Source organism: Pelophylax lessonae (genome assembly GCF_965119305.1).
Source record: "Pelophylax lessonae genome assembly, chromosome: 3".
NCBI classification, from domain to species: domain Eukaryota; kingdom Metazoa; phylum Chordata; class Amphibia; order Anura; family Ranidae; genus Pelophylax; species Pelophylax lessonae.
The window spans coordinates 129123008-129142639 of record NC_138770.1 but is presented as its reverse complement, the minus strand read 5'-3'; the positions used below and the strand labels follow the sequence as shown (position 1 = coordinate 129142639).

The window sequence follows — 19632 nt, the reverse complement described above, 5'->3', positions numbered from 1 at the left end:
AAGAGGAGAAAAAAAAGCTGATCACCGGCTGCTGTTTACATCACGTGATCAGCTATCATTGGCTGACAGCTGATCACGTGGTAAGGGGACTCAGATCTGTGATCAGCCGAGTGGGAGCGCTTAGGCAGCTCATGCAAGGGAGGGCGTATATGGATGCCGTCCCAGCAATTAAGGTCCGCACTGTAGCCGTCTTTTGGCTATAGCGCAGATGGGAAGTGGTTAAGGGGGTGTGGCAGGGGGTGTGTCCTATGCCTACATACTTTTACTAATAGGTGTCCCTCATTCACATTTCAAAATGTTGGGAAGTATGACCTGGGCTCAGTAAAATTGGGTTTAATGATGCTGGCCATCAGACTAAAGGTATCTAGAGGCAGAAATAAAGCAATGGTGAGGAAAATTCTGGATGCATGGAGAATATTACTGCAAAAGCTGGTTGCGTTATTTTATCTTTGATTGGCCTGTTCATTTTTATCTCTCTGTCTATGTCTTATATCTTTCTGTCTATGATCCCATTAAAGAGAACTTCCCCATTTTGTGTCCCTATTACACCTGTCCAAGAAATGGGACATGAGGCTGTCACTGGGAAAGGATGAACAGATCGCAGTGATAACACGCTCAGATATTTTCAGTGACTTCTATTACTTTCTGTTCAGAGTGAGTTGGAAATCTTCCCTATAGAGGTGCAAACAACAATAAAAAAAAATAACTCACAGGGGCTCTAAACCTTCCTCACTGTATCCAAAGGAAAATAAAATGTTTTAGCCAGAGCTGGGTTCTAAATTCCTTTTGAAAATGCTACTTGCCTGGCTGTTACCATAATGTAAACACTGCAATATTTTTTCAATCACCGGGGTCAATTTAATAAAAGACTGGAGAATGTCAACCCTGCAAAGTGAATGATCACCTAGCCTACCTTTTAGTATTATTTTATTTACCTTTGTGAACCTGATTTACTAAGGCTACATTCACACCTGAGCGTAGCGTTTTTCACCGCGATTTTACCGCGATTTTTGCGGCGTTTTTACCGCGATTTTACCGCGATTTTTACCGCGATTTTTGTGCAGGCGTTTTTAGATTCAATAGAGATCAATGGAAAACGCCTGTAATCTGCCCAAAAAGAAGCTCATGTACTTTTTTGAGCGTTGGGCGTTTTGTATACAGCTTCAAAACGCTCAGATGTGAACAGGGGCCATTGAAATGAATAGGATTTGTCTTGTTGGGCGTTTTGAGAGCTGATCCTAGAGCAGAAAAACGCCCCAAAAACGCCCCAAAACGCCTACATGTGAACGGAGCCTAAAGGAAATTCAGAAATTAGTAAATATTCACTTTATTTATCCAATCATGTAAGATGCAAATTCATCTATGAGGAGTGAAGAGAAATACTCGGTACTTCCAGGTATTGGTGATCATGTGACTCACTACCCTTCCTCCCATGTGACAGCAGGACCATCTTACTGAATGGGCACGCTGGGCAGTTGCTCGGGGGCCCCACTTGCCTGGGGGGGCCCCACCTGCCTAGCGACCCAGCCCCAGCCAAGCATTAGTCCCGATTCCCTTGTGCATCTCGCCGCCGAACTTAGCAGGTGGCAAGCGCCTGTCAGCCCTGCGCTGTTGTCAGGCCACTTGGGCGGTGGAGGGGGAGCCCACAACTGCAGGAATGTCTGTCCGTCTCCACGGGAACAGGCACACACAGGACAGTTGAGTCTGACTCCCGTCCGTGTGTGTGTTCACCGGACCCAGCCACCGATCTTGGAAGCTGTCATTAGCCTGGCACTGCTGTACCAATAAATATCGCCTTAACGATAATTTGCATTTTTATTCTCGTCGGTGATTGTGTAGGCAGGGCCTCAGTACACTGCATTGCCCGGGGCCCTTTAATGCTCTTAAGATGACACTGTGTGACAGCACTGGTGATTGGCTTCTCAGGCACCCAGCATTGTCAGAAGGGCGTGGGGAGAGAGCTCACCAGTCACAACCCCTGGCAGCCAGATACAGATTGACTTTAAAGCTGGCCATACATTATACAATTTTCTTGTTCAGTTTCCTTTAAGCTGGATACACACTATACAATTTTCTTTAGATTTTTTTCCTTCAGATTTACCAAAACCATATAATATGAGGTCAAACCTAAACACTTTCAATTTGTATGCAATCTGGCAGGCCCTTGCACTACATAGAAAAGGTAAATCTAAAGGAAAAAGTCTTCAGAAAATCTTATAGTGTGTATGACCCTTTAGTATGCAATCAGTCAGGCCCATGCACTACATAGTTAAAGGTAAATCTAATGGAAATCTACCAACAAAAGTTGTATAGTGTGTATGCAGCTTTATATCTGCCTTTACCTATGTAGTGCAGGGGCCTGCCTGATTGCATACAATTTGAAAGTGTTTAGGTATGACTCCATATTATATGGTTTTGGTCAATCTAAGGAGAATTGTATAGGAAGATTGTATCATGTATGGCCAGCTTGACAGTCAGCTTTTCTACAGAAGAGAAAGGGATTTCAACAAAAAGCACCCAAACTGCTAATTATACCTTTTTACCGATTGCACAATATAAATGCAAACTCTCTCAGGCTGCTTACACATACATTTTTATTTTGTTGATATAAGACAATTGTATTTCCCCTAAAATTCAAGAAACATAATAAAGCAAAACAGATATTGTAATTCATTGGTAAGGAACCAAAAGCTTGTTAGCGCTGTTTTGCAGAAATCAGAGTTAGAGCAGAAAACAATAGAGGTGTGATAGTGATAAAACAATTACTGGAAGCCTGGTGTATATTGGCCAATTATGTTCTGATGACTGGTCTAAGCAAGGCGTGCCTGTGCAAGGAAAGCTGTACTTTTTAGCTTAAGCTGGCCATACATCATACAATTTTCTTGTTCAATTTCCTTTAAATTTACCTACAACTATGTAGTGCAAGGGTCTGCCTGATTGCATACAAATTAAAAAGGCTTAGGTTTTTTCTCAAATTATATGGTCTAAGCAAAATTGTACAAGAAAACTGTATAATATATGGCGGTCTAAGGGCACTTTCACACCGAGGAGTTTTTCAAGTGCTTTTGCGTTAAAAAAAGAAAAGCATGTGAAAAGTTAAAAAAAATGGCTACCTTTAAAATCAATCAATATGTTCACACTGGGGAGGTGCGCTTCCATTGTGGTAAAAAAGGAATCCTTTGGAGCATGTTTGGGGAGCTATAAAAACTGCACCAAAAGAGCACCTTTCCATTGGAAGCAATGGAAAATGCGGTAAAACCGTGGTAAAAACGTATCAAAAATGCACCAGCGATTCTTTTTTGGTGTGTTTTTCGAGTCACATGTGCTTTAAAAATGGCACTGCAAATACATTTTTGCCACATTTTTGCAGTGGATCAGTCTGAAAGTGCCCTAAGTCAAAGGACAATCTCATACCTATAGAGAGCTCATGACCCTGGTAGGTGGCCCAAGTCAGCATTTTTACCCCAAAGATAAGTGGAACAAACAGGTCTCTGTATTTCCATAAACATTCTACTGAGCAGAACATTCCTGTCCATGGTGGTGTTGGATAATCCAGATGCTTGAAGGTGGTGAGATGATGCGTAAATGTCAGACCATGCTTGTTATAGCTATAGCCATTCTTAAAGTAAAGGTAGAACTATAGGCAAGTTTTTTAAAAAATTCGGATAGAGCAAGTAAGGGTAATAACCCGTGTCAGATTTATTTTTCGTCATCTGTGTCCCATTTCAGAGATTTCCCTTCACTTCCTATCCCATAGCCAAACAGGATGTTAGAGGAAATCCCTGCAAAATAAGGGAATTCCTTTGGGATCCCAGCTCACCAGAACTAGTGTCCCCATTGGAAGATTTCTCCTCTATCACTTATCTGGGGACAACCCAAAATTATTGGGTTTTTTCTTTTACTTTCACTTTCAATGATAATGGTAAACAGGACAAACAGAGAGGTTGCATCTCCCTTACCGAGGCACAGACAGCGATAAAAACGGACAAGCATTGTAATCCCTCTCCACTCTATCCAAAACTAAAAAAAAAGTTTTAGCTTTAGTTCTATTTTAACCTGTGGCCAGGCTATTACTTTTCAGCCACTGTTGGGAGGAGCATCAGGAATAGCTGAGCTGCTGAGTCACTGTAAGGAGGGAAGAACAGGGTGAGCTGAGATGGTGAGACACTGCCAGGAAGGGGGAGCAGGGAGAACTAACCTGTTGAGTCCCTGCTGGGAGGGGGCATTAAGATCTGAGCTGATAAGTCATCGCTGGGTTGGGGCAGTAGGCAGAGCTCAATTAATTAAGCCCTGTTCCCACCTGGGCGTATTTCAGGTCATAAAACGCTCATCTCTGAAGTCTTAAAACGCCCAACAAGCAAAATCCCATTCATTTCAATGGCCCCTCTTCACATCTGAGCGTTTTGTCTCCAGAAGAAAAATGCCTGAAGCTCAAAAAAGTACATGAACTTCTTTTTTGGCTGATTACAAGTGTTTTTTTTTAGATGTCAATGCCTGCCTCCAAACACCTGCAAAAAAATGCCTGAAAAAAGCCTGTAAAAAGCCCAAAAAAACTCCTGAAAATGATACGCTCAGGTGTGAATGGAGCCTAAGTGATGGGAGGACAGAGCATGGGGAGCTGAGCTATTGAGCAAATTGCTTGAATGACTTTAGAGAATAATTTGAGGATTGATTTCTCCATAGTACCTTCAGCTAAAGAGACTTAAGCCTAGTACACACTGAGTTTAAAAAAACTGAAGAGCCCAGGAGGCGCCACTGTATTAATATTGGATTGTTCATTCCTCCTAAGCTCTTCAGTTCTTTTTCCGTTCAACCTGCTGGGTTGAATGAAAAAAAAACTTACAGTGTGTACCTGGCTTTAGATCTCCCCTCCTGAGCTAATGCATTCTGACAGTGGGGACGGCCACCCCACCAGAACACATTGGTCAGTGCTTTCAGCCAATGGTTGAGAGCGCTGATCAGATGTCGGTCGGCAGATCTTTTTCGGTCATGCCCCTTCGACCGAAGCTGGCCGAACAGCTGTTGCATAGGTTGATGTACACACAGGCCAAATGTTGACGTTTTTTTATTGAACTGGCCAATGTTGCCCAACATTCAGCCCGTGTTTTCGGGGCTTGAGGGAATCAAAAATATTTAATGCTTCTCAGTGGCGGCTGGTGCTCCATGGGCTGGGGGGCACGGCAGACCAGCCTGCCCCCCCCCCTCGGACCACACCAGGCCGCACACCATCCCCCCCCCCCCTCCCAGACCACAGCGAGACAGGAGAGACAGGAGAGGACAGGACAGACAGACAGATAGGACAGGCAGGAACCCGCCCCCGCTCACTCACCCTGCCTGGATGCAGCAGCAGGCGGCGGCTTCGGCTTCTTCTCCCTGTCTTCTGCGTCTCCTCCATGCCCAATAGCATGGCTTCTCCTTTCGGCCAATCGGGAAACAGGTCTCAAAACCCACTTCCTGATTGGCCAGGAGGAGGATCCGTGTGACAATAGCAAATTTTTATTCGCTTTAGTCACACAACTGGGTGGGCTTGGGCGCACTGCTCTGCTCCCCGAGCCCGCCCTTTTTTTTAGCCTGTGAGAGCCCCTGGCTCTAATCACATGGTTAAAAAAAAAAAAGCCCCATTGAACTCCATGCGTCCGGCGCCCTGCATGTAGATTAGGGGGCCGGACGCATAGATGGGGGAGCGGTTCCCCTGAGCCCCATATGACCAGCCGCCACTGATGCTTCTTGAGAATACATAAATACTTTAATGTCCATAGCCTGGTCATAGATTTACTTTAGGAAGGACATCTACCAAGCCAAATATATTTTCTGGAAAACATGTAAATGTGCTCAAATGCATACAAATTCTTGGACATTCCGCATTTTCCCTTGCGGGTTGGTAATGTGAATTTAAAATTAGAAAGCACAGTCTGGCTGCACTTTAATTTCCCATAATCCTTCAGTTTAACCCTTAATCAGTGCATTTCCATTTGTTTAAAAATAACTCTATTTGATGCATTAACATACAGTGACCACACAAAAAAATAGGTGTCTGTAAAACAACGCACTGCAATGTAATGTGCTGGCCTCTTTTTCTGGTGTGTCCCCACACTTCTAAAAACAAAAGTGTTGTCAGATGTATCACCGAAACCACAATACTGTGTATGTACTCTTAAGGCATGACTGGACTTTGAAATATTTGCTTCTGTTGTTGCATGAACTCAAAAAAGAAACTCAGCCTGTTACAAGCAATTAATTTTAATTTATTCTGTAAATTTTTTTCCCACCGCTGGAGTATGCATGCCAACGCTGCTATATATAAGAGCAACAGAGTCGCAGGATGACAGAGTCCTTTTGAAAGGCATGATGTGAGCACCCCCTCTTGGCATAAAGTCTGTGTGAGTGCCATCACTTTCTTCACGCTGGTCTCTGGTTTAAATTAAATTCCAAGCAAAGCAAGGTCAGTCCAGAAAATCTCTTGGAATACACACAGGAAGAAGCGTTCCGTTGAAAGCCCTCTTGCACTTTTACACATAAAAATAGTAGATTTAAATAGTTTGTGTTTTTTTGCAGAATAGTCTTTTTTTTGTGTGCATATATAGTTCAGCATTTAATTTTGGAAGGTTTCAGTTCTTTGACTTGTGTGTGGAGGGTTTTGTGAACTGCCAAAGTCCTAGACTGACAAAATCCTTTGCCACACTCTTGACACTTGAATGGCTTTTCTTTTGAGTGGATGTACCTGAAATAACACAAAGGTTAAATATTTAGGTGTGTTCTGTATAGCTTTACCAGCAGATTAAAGGCTTAGTTCACCCCAAATTGATATTTCAGTTCTTGATAGATGCTGGGCAGTAAAATTTCCACTTCTTTTTCACATATTTTAGGTGTGTTGTGTGGTTGAGTTCCCAGACCCGCCCAATGCCACAGCCTATATAAAGGTGACTTAGGCTGCCCATATATTATACAATTTTTCTTAGATTGACCAAAACCACATGATATGAGGTCAAACCCAAACACTTTCAATTTGTCTGCAACCAGGCGAGCCCTTGTACTACATAGTAGTAGGTAAATCTAAAGGAAATTGAACAAGAAAATTGTATAATGTATGGCCAGCTTCTCTTTCTGTTGGGTTGTAAATTTAAAATGAAGAAAAATGTTCCTCTAGGAGTAGCATATTTTCAAAAGCATGGAGAAGCAGCACCAGCAACTTGGAAATAGAGTTTTGGCCTCCAGAGTTTTTTTTTTTTTTTTTTTTTAATGGCGAATCGACACACCAAAATCTACCAAAAGCTGAAATATCTAATTCTGAATTTGATACTTTAAATTTCACATGGAAAACATGACTATAAAACAACAAACTTGGCTGTCGGTGGGACCACAGATGATCTGCTGGAACTTTTAGTTGTTCTATTAAGGAACTACAAGTCCTTCTGTTATTACTATGAAATTGCTAGGGATTAAAGTTCCAAAAGTGTGGGATGGGGGTGGGGGTCCTGCAGGGGGTAGTTGATGTGGCATTATCAACATAGGCTGTCAGCCTCTAATAGATCTACAGTAGAGATAACTGAGCCATTGTGGAGAGATTGCAGTTCAACCTGGATTACTACAAACCAAATTTGTACCAGATGGGTGGGAGTTGGACAAATTTCCTAAAGCTCTCTAATTCCCACCACAGTTAAAAGTAACATACGAGATCTAGCTTTAATTCCAGGTCAATGGGGATCTCATATCTGAAGTAAGTTTGTAGTACGGCATTGCAAACAGCGATGTGTGGTGACCAGTGTTGGGGGTAACTAGTTACAAAGTAACTGATTACAGTAACTACATTACTTTTTTTTGGTAACTAAGTAATGTAACTAGTTACAATACTAATATTGGTAACTACACTACTTTACTAGGCTATAGGAGGTAACTACACTACTTTACTAGGCTATAGGAAAGCGCTTTCCTTTGTTACCCAAGCCGTGAGATACAATCGTTATTTCGAAGAATAGAGAGGGATGAAGTTTATGAATTTTTGTTGCACTTTACGTTTTATTCTGTTTTTTCAGCTTTTGTTCTCATGTTTCCCAAAGCCTGTGTTTATACAATAAACTCTATGCAGAAAGAGTGTCATGTATCTTCTTCTACACGGTCCATTAAGAAAGAGGAAAGTAAAGTAATAAGTAGTGAAGTTACTTTTCAAATGCAGTAACTAGTAAAGTAATCTCATTACAATTTACAGAAGTAACTAGTAACATTTTTTGAGTAACTACCCCAACACTGGTGGTGACCCCCTAGTAACCAATCAAAATGTATATTTTACTCATTTCAATTCACTAAACTAAAATTGCACTAACTGCAGATAGTAACTTTAGTTTACCAGTTTTTGTTAAATGAACCTAAATTATGGAAAGACCATTTGGGAAACCCTCTTTAAAGTATATTATCATAGATATATAGATGTCTAATAAACCAGCACATTTGAATAAATACTTAAAATACCAAAAACAAAATGAAAACTTATCAAAGACAAAGAAAAAGACTTTAGTGTCCAGACAATTTAACTGAGAATGTTGGTCTTTATGCAGTAAATGAGTGTAAAGATCAGTGGTGTGTGACAACTAATCGGAAAACAGTTTTCAAAATCAACATACGAAAACTTCTGATAAGTCCATTATCTGACCCTTGGAAGACCTTTTCCAACAGAGGAACATGTCCATGTGGTGCATGTTGGGAGATCTAACAGTCTTTGACATGAAGGCCTGGATGGTCTGTGCTCAGTCAAGAACGACTTAGGATAAACCTTTTTTAAAAACATTGTCAAAACGCTAATGCTAGTCAAAACGCTACTATGGTCATTTTACATCCATAAACCAACAGCCACAATTTGTGTGTCCTTGCAGGCCTATTGCTAAGGACTGTCAGATATTTTGGCAGATATGACATTTTGACACTTGTCCATTCTCACATTGTTTTTTTATGGGCTGGAACACAAATCCTTTTGAAATGTTTCTCATCCCAAATTCTCAATTTTAACTATACAATGTTGAGCTAAATGGCACATATTACTTTCCCACTTATATAAATGGTTCACACAGTCCAGCACTCCTTTCCATATTTCATTAACCCATCCACTATACAATTATGATGACAATTGAGCGTGATTGTTCAAGCGTTTTTCCCGTGAAGGTGACCATCCTCAGCCATGCTGCTTCCCAGGAAGTATGAGGAATCTGATTATCCTTAGTCATTTTTAAATAACGCAAGGACCTGCCATGTCTATTCTGTCAGAAAAAGGAGGTGTACATTGCTCCTTTTTCTGTGGAAAAAAAAAAGTTAAGTGATCAATAACTGATCACAAAGCATAAAGAAATGGGATTTTACAACGCTCATAAATGCTTGTTCTCTCTGGACACATTGCCAAAACGAAAAGCCAAAATTTTTCACAGCACTATCATATATCGTGTCAGGGGCGTAACTACAGGGGTTGCAGGGGTTGCAATCGCAACCGGGCCCCATGCTCAAGGGGGCCCATGTGGCTCCCCTGTACACCTGAATAGGAGGGGTGGCGGGGGCAGCATGTAGAGAAATCACTGCCCTCCTTTTTTCCTTTTGTAGCTGCAGGAGGAAAATGGAGGAGATTGGTCCCTCTGTATGCTGCCCCCCGCCACATCTCCTATCCAGTATACTTGTGTTCTGCTGTCTCTGGGCCCCTGTGTGCTCCCCTGGTCCCCCCCCCTTCTGTGCTGCCCCCCCCCCCCTTCAGAATGCTCCCTTCCCTCTCCTGCCGGCTGCTGCAGGGGATGTGTCACAATAGAGAACCAGGAAGGGGTCGGTAAATATGTAATTTACAAGCTCCTTCCTTTTCTGAATGGACAGAGTCCTAGTCAGTGACATTGTAAAAAAATTAAATAAAATAATAAAAATAATACAATTAAAATACCAAAAAAAAAAACTACTGACACCAGTGGGTGAACTTCCAGGATCACAAAGGTCACACTTGGGACAGGGCCCTGGCATTCAACCACCGTGGGTAGGCCCCAAGATGGCAGGAAGGGGGCCCACTACAGAACTTGTGAAAGGGTCCCGCTGCGGGACCGTAATAAAGGACCCCGCAACTAGAGTAAAGGGCCCCAGGGCGCCAGGGGTCCAGGGGGCCCTTCATGGTTTCTTGCACCGGGGCCCTGAAGGTTCTAGTTACGCCTCTGTATCATGTCCTTTCTAGCCAACCTGCCCAAAACTGAATTCTAGTTGACTTGTGTAGGTTGACGAACATCATTGACCTTTGTTAATTAAGCTTCTTCTTTGTTTAATAGAATTATGGTTAAACATTTTGAATACACACATTATTTTTGGTGAATGACCCTCCCCGCTATTTTACAGATTTCATGACAAATGGGAATAAATCTTTATATTCCTATATATACATATGGCTGGCAAATATGACCGTCACATCTGAAGCAATTCAAACCATTAATCCTCTGTCTTTAACTTCCAGTGACGGTGAGTACTGTCACACATAGTAAACAAATAACTAATGCTGAACAGGTGGACACATACCTGTGGTCTCTGAGATGGTCCTGTCTCCGAAAAGCCTTGTGGCAAATGTCACATGTGTAAGGTCTTTCATCTGTGTGGGTTCTCTCATGAATAAGAAGGTTGTAGGACTTTGTGAAGTGCCTCCCACAGAATTTACACACAAATTCTTTCTTGGTTTTAGAAGGTAACCTTCCACGTGTTGGCTTCTTTTCAGGAGTCAGCTTGGTGACATCAAGAAGCGCTCCCATAGCTGCAGGAGACCCCTGCCCATCCAGCTGGTTTAGCTTACAAGGGTCCTCTTGGGTGGCTGCAACTGCTAGGTTGGCAAAGTCAAACCTAGGCTTGGTTTTGCCATGTAAGTTTGTGGAGTCATGTTTAGGGTGGATGACATGGGGAAAAAGTGGAAAGCCTGGGATCTGGAACCTGGTGTCTATCAGGCTGGCAGATCCTGGCACTTTGGAGAAGGAAGACCTGGGCAGGTGCAGAGTTGGGTATCCCAATGTCCATTGGTGAAGATGAACAGCATGCAGGGCGCTGAACCCATAAAGATTAGGGAGATGGTCTGCGGGCACTGGAAGCCCATTAAAAGCTTGGAGAAAGGAGTAGTTGGTAAGTTGGAGAGATGGGTGAATAGGCACTGGAGCTGGCAGCGTTTTGCTAGCCATTGTTGTCCTAGGAAGAACTTCACTAGCGAGTCTCCACAGGATGGCACCAAGATGTCTGTTCAAAAAATAAAATTCAGTTACACACTGTATATCTAACCTTATACAAAAAAACATTATACGCTTACATTAAAATAAACATATAGTGGTGGATTTACTAACGGCAAATAGATTGTACACTTTGAAAATGCAGTTGTACCTGTTTTCCCCAAAGCCTAGTTAATTTGGTAAAACTTCAGTTTGTAAAGAATATCCAATCAGGTGCAAGGCAAAATAAAAAAACAGCATTTTTTATGGCAAAAGATTGGATGATGGAAATCAGCAGAGCTTTACCACATTCACTAAGCTCTGGGGGAAATGAGTAAAACTGCACTTGCACAGTCTATTTGCCTTTCGTAAATCAACCTCACAGTGTTCCGTCAGTGAGTACATATTTTGAGTAACTATCACTGGGGTTCATTTACTAAAACTGGAGTGTTCAATATCTGGTGCAGCTCTGCATATAAACCAATCAGCTTCCATTTTTTTTTTTTTTTTTTTGTCAAAGCTTACAACAAGATGAAGTTAGAAGCTGATTGGCTACCATGCATGGCTACACCAGATTTTTCACTCTCCAGCTTAAGTATATCAACCCCACAGAATTTATCTGAAATTAGAGATAAGTTTAATGTATGTTTTGCTATGTGACTTTCATATTTTATGTGATTGCTCTACAACATTTTTGGCCATTGTGTTAAATTTAGAGATTTGTAGATTAGGCACTAGAGGCGGAGTAGGTTGACCATTGTAATTGGTCTTCATTCCTGCTGGGATAAGATATGATCCACATAGGGAGTGCATTGTTTTCAGTTAGTCGGCCAACTCATAAGAGTTGATTTCCTGAAGGAGAAGAGAATTTTGCAGTGTAATGAAATAAGGTGAATTTGTATTCACTTTAGTTATTCAGTTATGTACAAGCAAATGCCCACATTTTTTACTTCTGCGGAGCATATTTGGGTATGTAAACTAAAGTGAGCTTTACCATACTAACTAAGCTAAGTAAACATTCACTTTGCAAAGTTTCAGTTATCTACTTCTTTAGTAAACCCAATAGTCTTGCATTGCCCGAAAGAGCAGTAAAACAGGACCCTAGTGTAGCTCTGCAAAGAGCCTAAAAGATACATAAAAGGCATGTATAATAAGAATTGATTTATACCTAATATATATTGTTATATATTGCACTGCTTTTAGCATACACAGACCAATATGTTCCCAAACAATTAGAAGATTTTTCAGATTTAATTGCAGTTAAATGTATAGATGCCCAATGTTACTAAATAGGCACAAAGCAACAGAATAAGGGGGGAAAGAATTAAAGGGTAAGAATAAAATAAAAAAACAAAAAAAAAGCACTTTATAAATATAAACAGAGAAATGTACTGCAGTGTGATTTGAACAACAGCTGAACTCGATTTTACCTCCCCCAATATCAACATGGTTCAAAATTATGAAAGCTAACCAACTGTGTACAATTAAGTTCCACAGTCTGCCATCGGTGCTAACAGTGTGTCTTTCATAAATAATTAGTAGACAGGAAAAGTCTGAATTTTATATACTGTATATATTTACATATTGTGTGTATATATATATATATATATATGTGTATATGTATATATATATATATATATATATATATATATATATATATATATATATATATATATGTATATATATATATATATATATATATATATATATATATATATATATATATATATGTATATATATATATATGTATGTGTATATATATATATATGTATGTGTATATATATGTATATGTATGTGTGTATATATATATATATATTAAGAAGCTAGTCTGAACGCAGAAGGAAGCAAGCACAGGTCAAACCTTGCAGAAGGTGAGCTCTGAAACCTTGTTTTTAATAAATGACAGCTTTGTTTTATGCGTGCGTAACAAGCGAATAAATATATATAAATATATACATGTGTGTATTTTCTTGATTCAGGTTACATATAGGGAGAGAGAAACAGACAGGCAGACAGAGAGAAAGAGAGAGTTATGTTACATGTTTAAATTACATATTATCTATGTAATGTATTATAATTTAAATATATACATACAGTATGTATAAGTGTGTGTGTGTTATTGATTCAGATATATATATATATATATATATATATATATATATATATATATATACATATTCAGAGAGAGAAGAGAGCTGGAGAGATAAATTATATGTTTAATATGTTTAAATGGCATATTATATATCTATGTAATCTATGTAATGTATTATATATTGAAAAAAAAAATATATATATATATATATATACACAGAAAGAGAGAGAGAGACAGAGAGAGAGATAGAGAGAGAGAGATAGAGAGACAGAGAGAGAGAGAGAGAGAGAGAGGGAGAGAGAGAGAGAGAGATGTTGTGTGTTTAAAAAACATATGTATCTATGTAATGTAGTACATATATATATGTTTGTATTATTGATTCAATTATTTAATATATATTTATATATAATGTTACATGTTTAAGTGACATATTCTCTATGGCTTAACGCAAGTTCTTTTGAGTAAACCATATTTTATAGCACTGGTCAACCAAAAATAAAAGAGTTGCAGGCCCTGCAGCAGTTAACATAGTAGCATATTTCTCAGATGCTCTCTGGGGTTGATTTACTAAAACTGGAGAGTGCAAAATCTGGTGCAGATGTACATGGTAGCCAATCAGCTTTTAAACCTCAGTTTGTTCAATTAAGCTTTGACAAAAACCTGGAATCTGACTGATTTCTATGCAGAGCTGCACCAGATTTTGCATTCTCCAGTAAATCAACCCCATTGTGTCCACATCAATATCACTATGCAATAACAAATGCTGTCAGTTTGTGGTCATTTTGAATTATTATTAGCAGTGTTCAGAACCTGCAATTGTTTTACTGTTAGAGTTTAAATAAATAAGACCACATCCACTAATTTTCCACTGCTTAGTACTGGGCAATGGCAACAATAATTTAAAATGTACAAAATAATTGTGATCTGCTCTAAAACAATGGCCCTGCCTCTCATATGACAAATTAAGTTGGTATCATAAACATGTTATCCACTAGTGGTATATAAATATAAACTTCTGAGCATTTTCCAGAACACAGCAGCTGATTGTGATACAAGAATATGGATAGGAGAAGAGTGGAAAGCCTATATAGTACAGACTTTGCCCCATAGCTCCCTGGAGAAGGCTGGATCAGTGATTGGCAAAGTGCTGACAATAATACTGAGGGATCCTACCTGAGGATGGACTGGTCTCTGGACAGATGTATGACCCACTAGGCACCTCTCTGCCTCTTCTGTAACACCTAGGGGGAAGACAGAAACACTGATGTAGAAGATTTCAGTACAAACATTTCAGTTACTGCTACATATTTGGACAGACAACATTATTTGCTCTGGTTTACCTAAACTGGTCTACATTAAAAGGATGAATTAACAAAATGTAAAATCTATTTTAAGCTAAAGTAGATCTTATCCCCCAACAACCATTTAAAAAAATAACTGATTAAAAAAATAAATTTGTATACATTAAAATCATCAGGGACCTTCAATAAATCAGCAACTCATGGGTGGCAAAAGGTTTGGCACAGAAACCCTTTAATTAGTACATACAATTGTTCTTTTACCCATATCAGCTACCGAAGCAATGAACATCAGAACGATATTACAAAATCACAGTGTCACTTCACGTCTGAAATAGTTGTATCACACATTGGATTTATAAACACATTTCCTTTTTTAATATCACAGTTCCTTTTTCCTTATACATACTCAGCTGACTTATCAGGATAAGGACACTTATCTTTCAAAAAAAAAAAAAATCTGTAATTTTCAGTTGAGTCCAATAGGAATAGAAACATGACAGTGTACATATGAATAAAATAAAGGTCGCTATCCTTGTGTTAAAGCTTTGTGAATTCAGCTCATTGCGTTTTATTGGACGTTAATTATCTTTATTTTACCCTCTGTGGCTGTAATTCCCATGTCTCATTAAAAGCAACCGATAATAACAGTCACTTTTTTTGAAAATAAGTATACTTATTCTGTGTGCTTGCTCTATGTAATGAGCCATGATACTAATCAATAAAGCAAAACATTGTTACTGTTATATCATTGAGAATTAACAGCAAACACACACACACATCATAGGTTGAACTGGATGGACTGATGACTTTTTCCAACCTCACAAACTATGTATGTAACTATGTATAATTCTAGCTAAAAACTATTCTAAATGTGTTCCTTTTAAGTGATTTTCTCCCTTGTAATAGTTTTGCTAACTCCTATATTCCTATGCTGACCCTACCAGCAAGTGCGGATTTCTAGGTATACTTTTATTTTTCCGAATTGGAACACTGCAAGAGAACCAAACCTGTTGCCACCTCCATAATATAACACATAAAAAAACGTTTTCCTAATATGGATCAATGACAGACAAGCAGTGGTAGAATCACTCAGCAAATTTCCACCACTTTCTGGAGGCTACATACCTGTAACTTTATATTTACTACATTAATATTCATAAGGATTCGGGCGCCTTCAGCTCCATCTTAGTAAATAGGAATGTTTTATCAAACTACACCACAGTATTTGTTTAAGGAAGTCTAGAATGTAGCTATCGCTCTGTACTACTTGTATATTATTATCATCTTAAAAGGGAACGATTTACTAAGACTTTTACTTGTGTGCAAGGGTCTCGTCTCTTGCAAACAAGAAAACGGGTCTTGGAATTATATAAAAATGCAAATTAAAAAAATTCAAATCTACCTTTACTATAGAAGTTTTGTGTTTCAAAACATGCAATTGGCTTTATTTTTTGAACATATTAATTGTTACAATGTTATTTAAACGAATAAGATGTTTGAACTAATAACAGTCAGGCGGAAAATACAGATGTTCTCCTCTGCAGGTTTGCTTTCTTTTCCCTTTTAAATATAAAACGAATTAGTTAATTGGATTTCTTTATTTTTATTTATTTAATTTTTTAAATAATGAATTCTATTTTATTTTTAAGTGTCTTATTATCAGTCTATAAATTGTATAATTGGGAAGACCGAATACAGGATCCATTGATTGCGATGCCTTGTATCACCTTTATGGAAGCAGATCCTTACAATCTTCAAACAGATCCAGCCTGAGTTATCTCTACCCCTCAGCAATAAAAAAAAAAAAAAGGGCCAATTTTTATATACAATGCTTGGTTGCTGAGTAATTGAGAGCAGACCACTTGTGTACAGACACAAGGCTGAAACAAACCGGGCCAAGATAAATTTACCCTGCAAAATGGGATCATAAACTTGAAAGACTCCATCTGTCCTCGCCTCTCAGACCCCTCACAAGGCTCTCTAATAGAAATCAAACGGTCACTTGCCATTGTGTACAGGCTATCTAGGAGAGGAGTTCCTTTTTTCCATAGAAAATTGAGCTATTTTTCATCCCCAGTCCTTGGCTTGTAGTCTTGGAGAAACTTTTAAAGTATCAATCACAAGGCTAATTGCATGGGGTGTGTAATCTGCTATTGTACAAATCAGACTGATTATGAGCTCAATTCAAAGTGACACAAAGCAACCAACACAGACACAAACACCATCTACTATAGTCAGAGTTTACATAGATAGATAGATAGATAGATAGATAGATAGATAGATAGATAGATAGATAGATAGATAGATAGATAGATAGATAGATAGATAGATAGATAGATAGATAGATAGATAGATAGATAGATAGATAGATAGATAGATAGATAGATAGATAGATAGATAGATAGATAGATAGAAAATGCAAGTGCATATTAATTTAAATTCAATAATATAATATACATTTAAATATACATAATATAATATACATTTAAAATACAGGGAAGATTTATACATAGAAGTCATTTTTCCCAACAACTTAGAATTCCTATAATATTATATATATTTTGGTTGAACTGGATGGACTTTTCAACCAGATTAACTATCTATCTATCTATCTATCTATCTATCTATCTATCTATCTATCTATCTATCTATCTATCTATCTATCTATCTATCTACCTATCTATCTATCTATCTATCTATCTATCTATCTATCTATCTAATATATATATATATATATATATATATATATATATATATATATATATATATATGATATACATACATTAATATTATAATATAGTCATTAATATACATCAATATATCAATATTATAATATAGTCACCCACATTTTATTTTATATATATATATATATATATATATATATATATATATATATATATATATATATATATATATATATATATATATATATATATATATATGTGTCCAGAGAGAGAGAGTCCCATAAAAAAGAATCTCATGAAAATCCCATATTCATGTAAGTGCACATTTTAATGGTGGATATATTTTTTCATGCATTCACCTTTTAAACCAAGGTTAGAGTCACCCTAGAACCAACTAGACATCCACTTGTGAGAAGATGATGATTACATTGAGCATTAGAGACCTTTTTTGGGTCAGTGAGTATTCTACTGCTAGGTATATTATTACCAGTCTTGTCTAATAAGCACAAGACTCATCCTACACATATTCAAATATTATTCTGCAGCTTGCTCTTTTGGTAAATCAATATGTTGCATGCAGGTTGTTTCACCTTTGCATCAAGCTAAAAAAAAAGTAAAAGTATTTCTGATGAGCAAGAGCTTACTGTCATTCCCATCCTCATATTATTCAGCAGTGCAGAGGATGATGACCTCCTGGACATATGACCGTAGAGACTCATCCCTTCATAACTGGAGTACTTCCAATGCACATCACTGCTAAAATGATGATGAATTGCATGCACTATCTTGGGGTACATAAAATGACTTCATAATGGTTCTTTCTACAAGACTGTAAATATATATATATATATATATATATATATATATATATATATATATATATATATATATATATATATATATATAGCATTGCTAATAGATATACTCTGCCTGCCTATTTACAAAACCACAGTACAATAACTTATTTTTCTTAGAACTGTGCATATGCACCTGTACATAGTAGAATGTAGTACCACATAGTAGTAGTTTAGTAGCTTGTCTTTAATTCTACAACTGTTGAAGGTATTTTAAAAGATTTATATTACATATTATACACATATACTATTGATAATGCACACATACAGGTGCTTGTTCCTCAAGCCTCATTACTATAACTGACTCTGCATTGAATGCTATTAAATATTTACTGTTTACTGCATTTAGGAACCTCATCATCAAAGTTTTCCAAGTCAAAAATCCCTCCTTTTCCTTTATACTATCCGTGTCTTGTTCAGGCAGACATCTGAAATGTATCACATCTACAACAACTAGCCCAGTGACTGCAAAACACTCCAAATCCTGTCTTTGGGGCTGATTTACTATAGCAGCAGAGAATGTTCATGTTGCCGGATGAATGTTAGTTTAGCTTAGTGAATAAGGAGAATATGTGTTCACTTACATCATCTAGTTATGTGCTAGACAAACCGGAGTTTTCTGAGCTTCTGTGCATAGGATTAAATATTCATAATAAACATGGCTTTATCTTATTTATTAGTACAGAAAACTACTCCTTTAATAAATGGCTTCCATAAACTGAGATTAGAATATGGAAAAAGAAGAAAGGGCAGCTACCCGCACGTCTGAAAAGCAATGGATGCTGTAAAGCTCCCCCAGCTATAGCATGCATGCAAGAAAATAGCAGAAAACTAAACTTCGCCATGTATAAAACATAGAAGCCAGTGCAGAAATGCAATATATAAAGTGCACACACAGGAGCCAATGTAAAGGCAGCTTTACCTGGATCAGGTATGATGTCCCCTAATGTCAGGGCTGGCTGGAAGGTAAGAGGTGGTGAAATCACAAATGCTGTCTCTGTAGTGGTAATATTCTGGGGGCTCCCAGCTGTCATGCTCTGTCCCAGCTCCCCCAGTTGCTGCTGTTGGTGGCCGGGCTCGCTGCTGCACATCCAAGCTCTCAAGTGACCCACAAAGTCATTCTCCAAGAGCTGCTGCTGCTCTGTGACTTCCAGCAAGACTTTCTACAACTCAACTGAACTTTTTCTGCCAGCCGCCTCCTTATTTTAAGCAGCCAGCGCGCATGCGCAGGAGGTCAGCCCAGCCAGCCCCTTGCTCAGTCCCAAGAGTTTGTAACAGAGAAGAAGTGGAGAGCTTTTAGTTCTCATATATATGTCTGTGTCTGCAACATGCCCATGCAGATGCGAGCAACCTGCCGAGTGCTGCAACTCACTGCTGGGACTTGTAGTTACAACACAGCAGGACAGACACACACACTGGTGAAATCACAGATTTATAGTATCCAAACAAAAAACCTGAAAACTCACTATGAACATAAAGTTATAAATACAGCACATATGCTTTATCTTA

The 19632-nt window shown here is 38.4% G+C and overlaps 1 protein-coding gene across 1 annotated transcript; it reads right to left on the bottom strand.

The window, feature by feature from the left end:
• Positions 1 to 6224: 6224 nt before the first annotated feature.
• On the bottom strand, positions 6225 to 19389 carry OSR1 (odd-skipped related transcription factor 1). The gene is made up of 4 exons (XM_082252573.1): positions 19046 to 19389; positions 14458 to 14525; positions 10525 to 11223; positions 6225 to 6721 (listed from the first exon to the last, which is right to left on the bottom strand). The coding sequence occupies exons 3-4, from the start codon at positions 11166 to 11168 to the stop codon at positions 6586 to 6588; spliced, it is 780 nt and encodes a 259-aa protein (XP_082108699.1). The 5' UTR covers positions 11169 to 11223; positions 14458 to 14525; positions 19046 to 19389; the 3' UTR covers positions 6225 to 6585.
• Positions 19390 to 19632: the final 243 nt, after the last annotated feature.

Bases quoted from the DNA above. Each gene is read 5' to 3' on its own strand.
- OSR1 (XM_082252573.1), bottom strand. From the start codon at position 11,168: ATGGCTAGCAAAACGCTGCCAGCTCCAGTGCCTATTCACCCATCTCTC. The intron at 6,722-10,524 runs GTATGTGTCCAC...GTGTTATTTCAG, and splicing joins GACCATCTCAGAGACCACAG to GTACATCCACTCAAAAGAAA.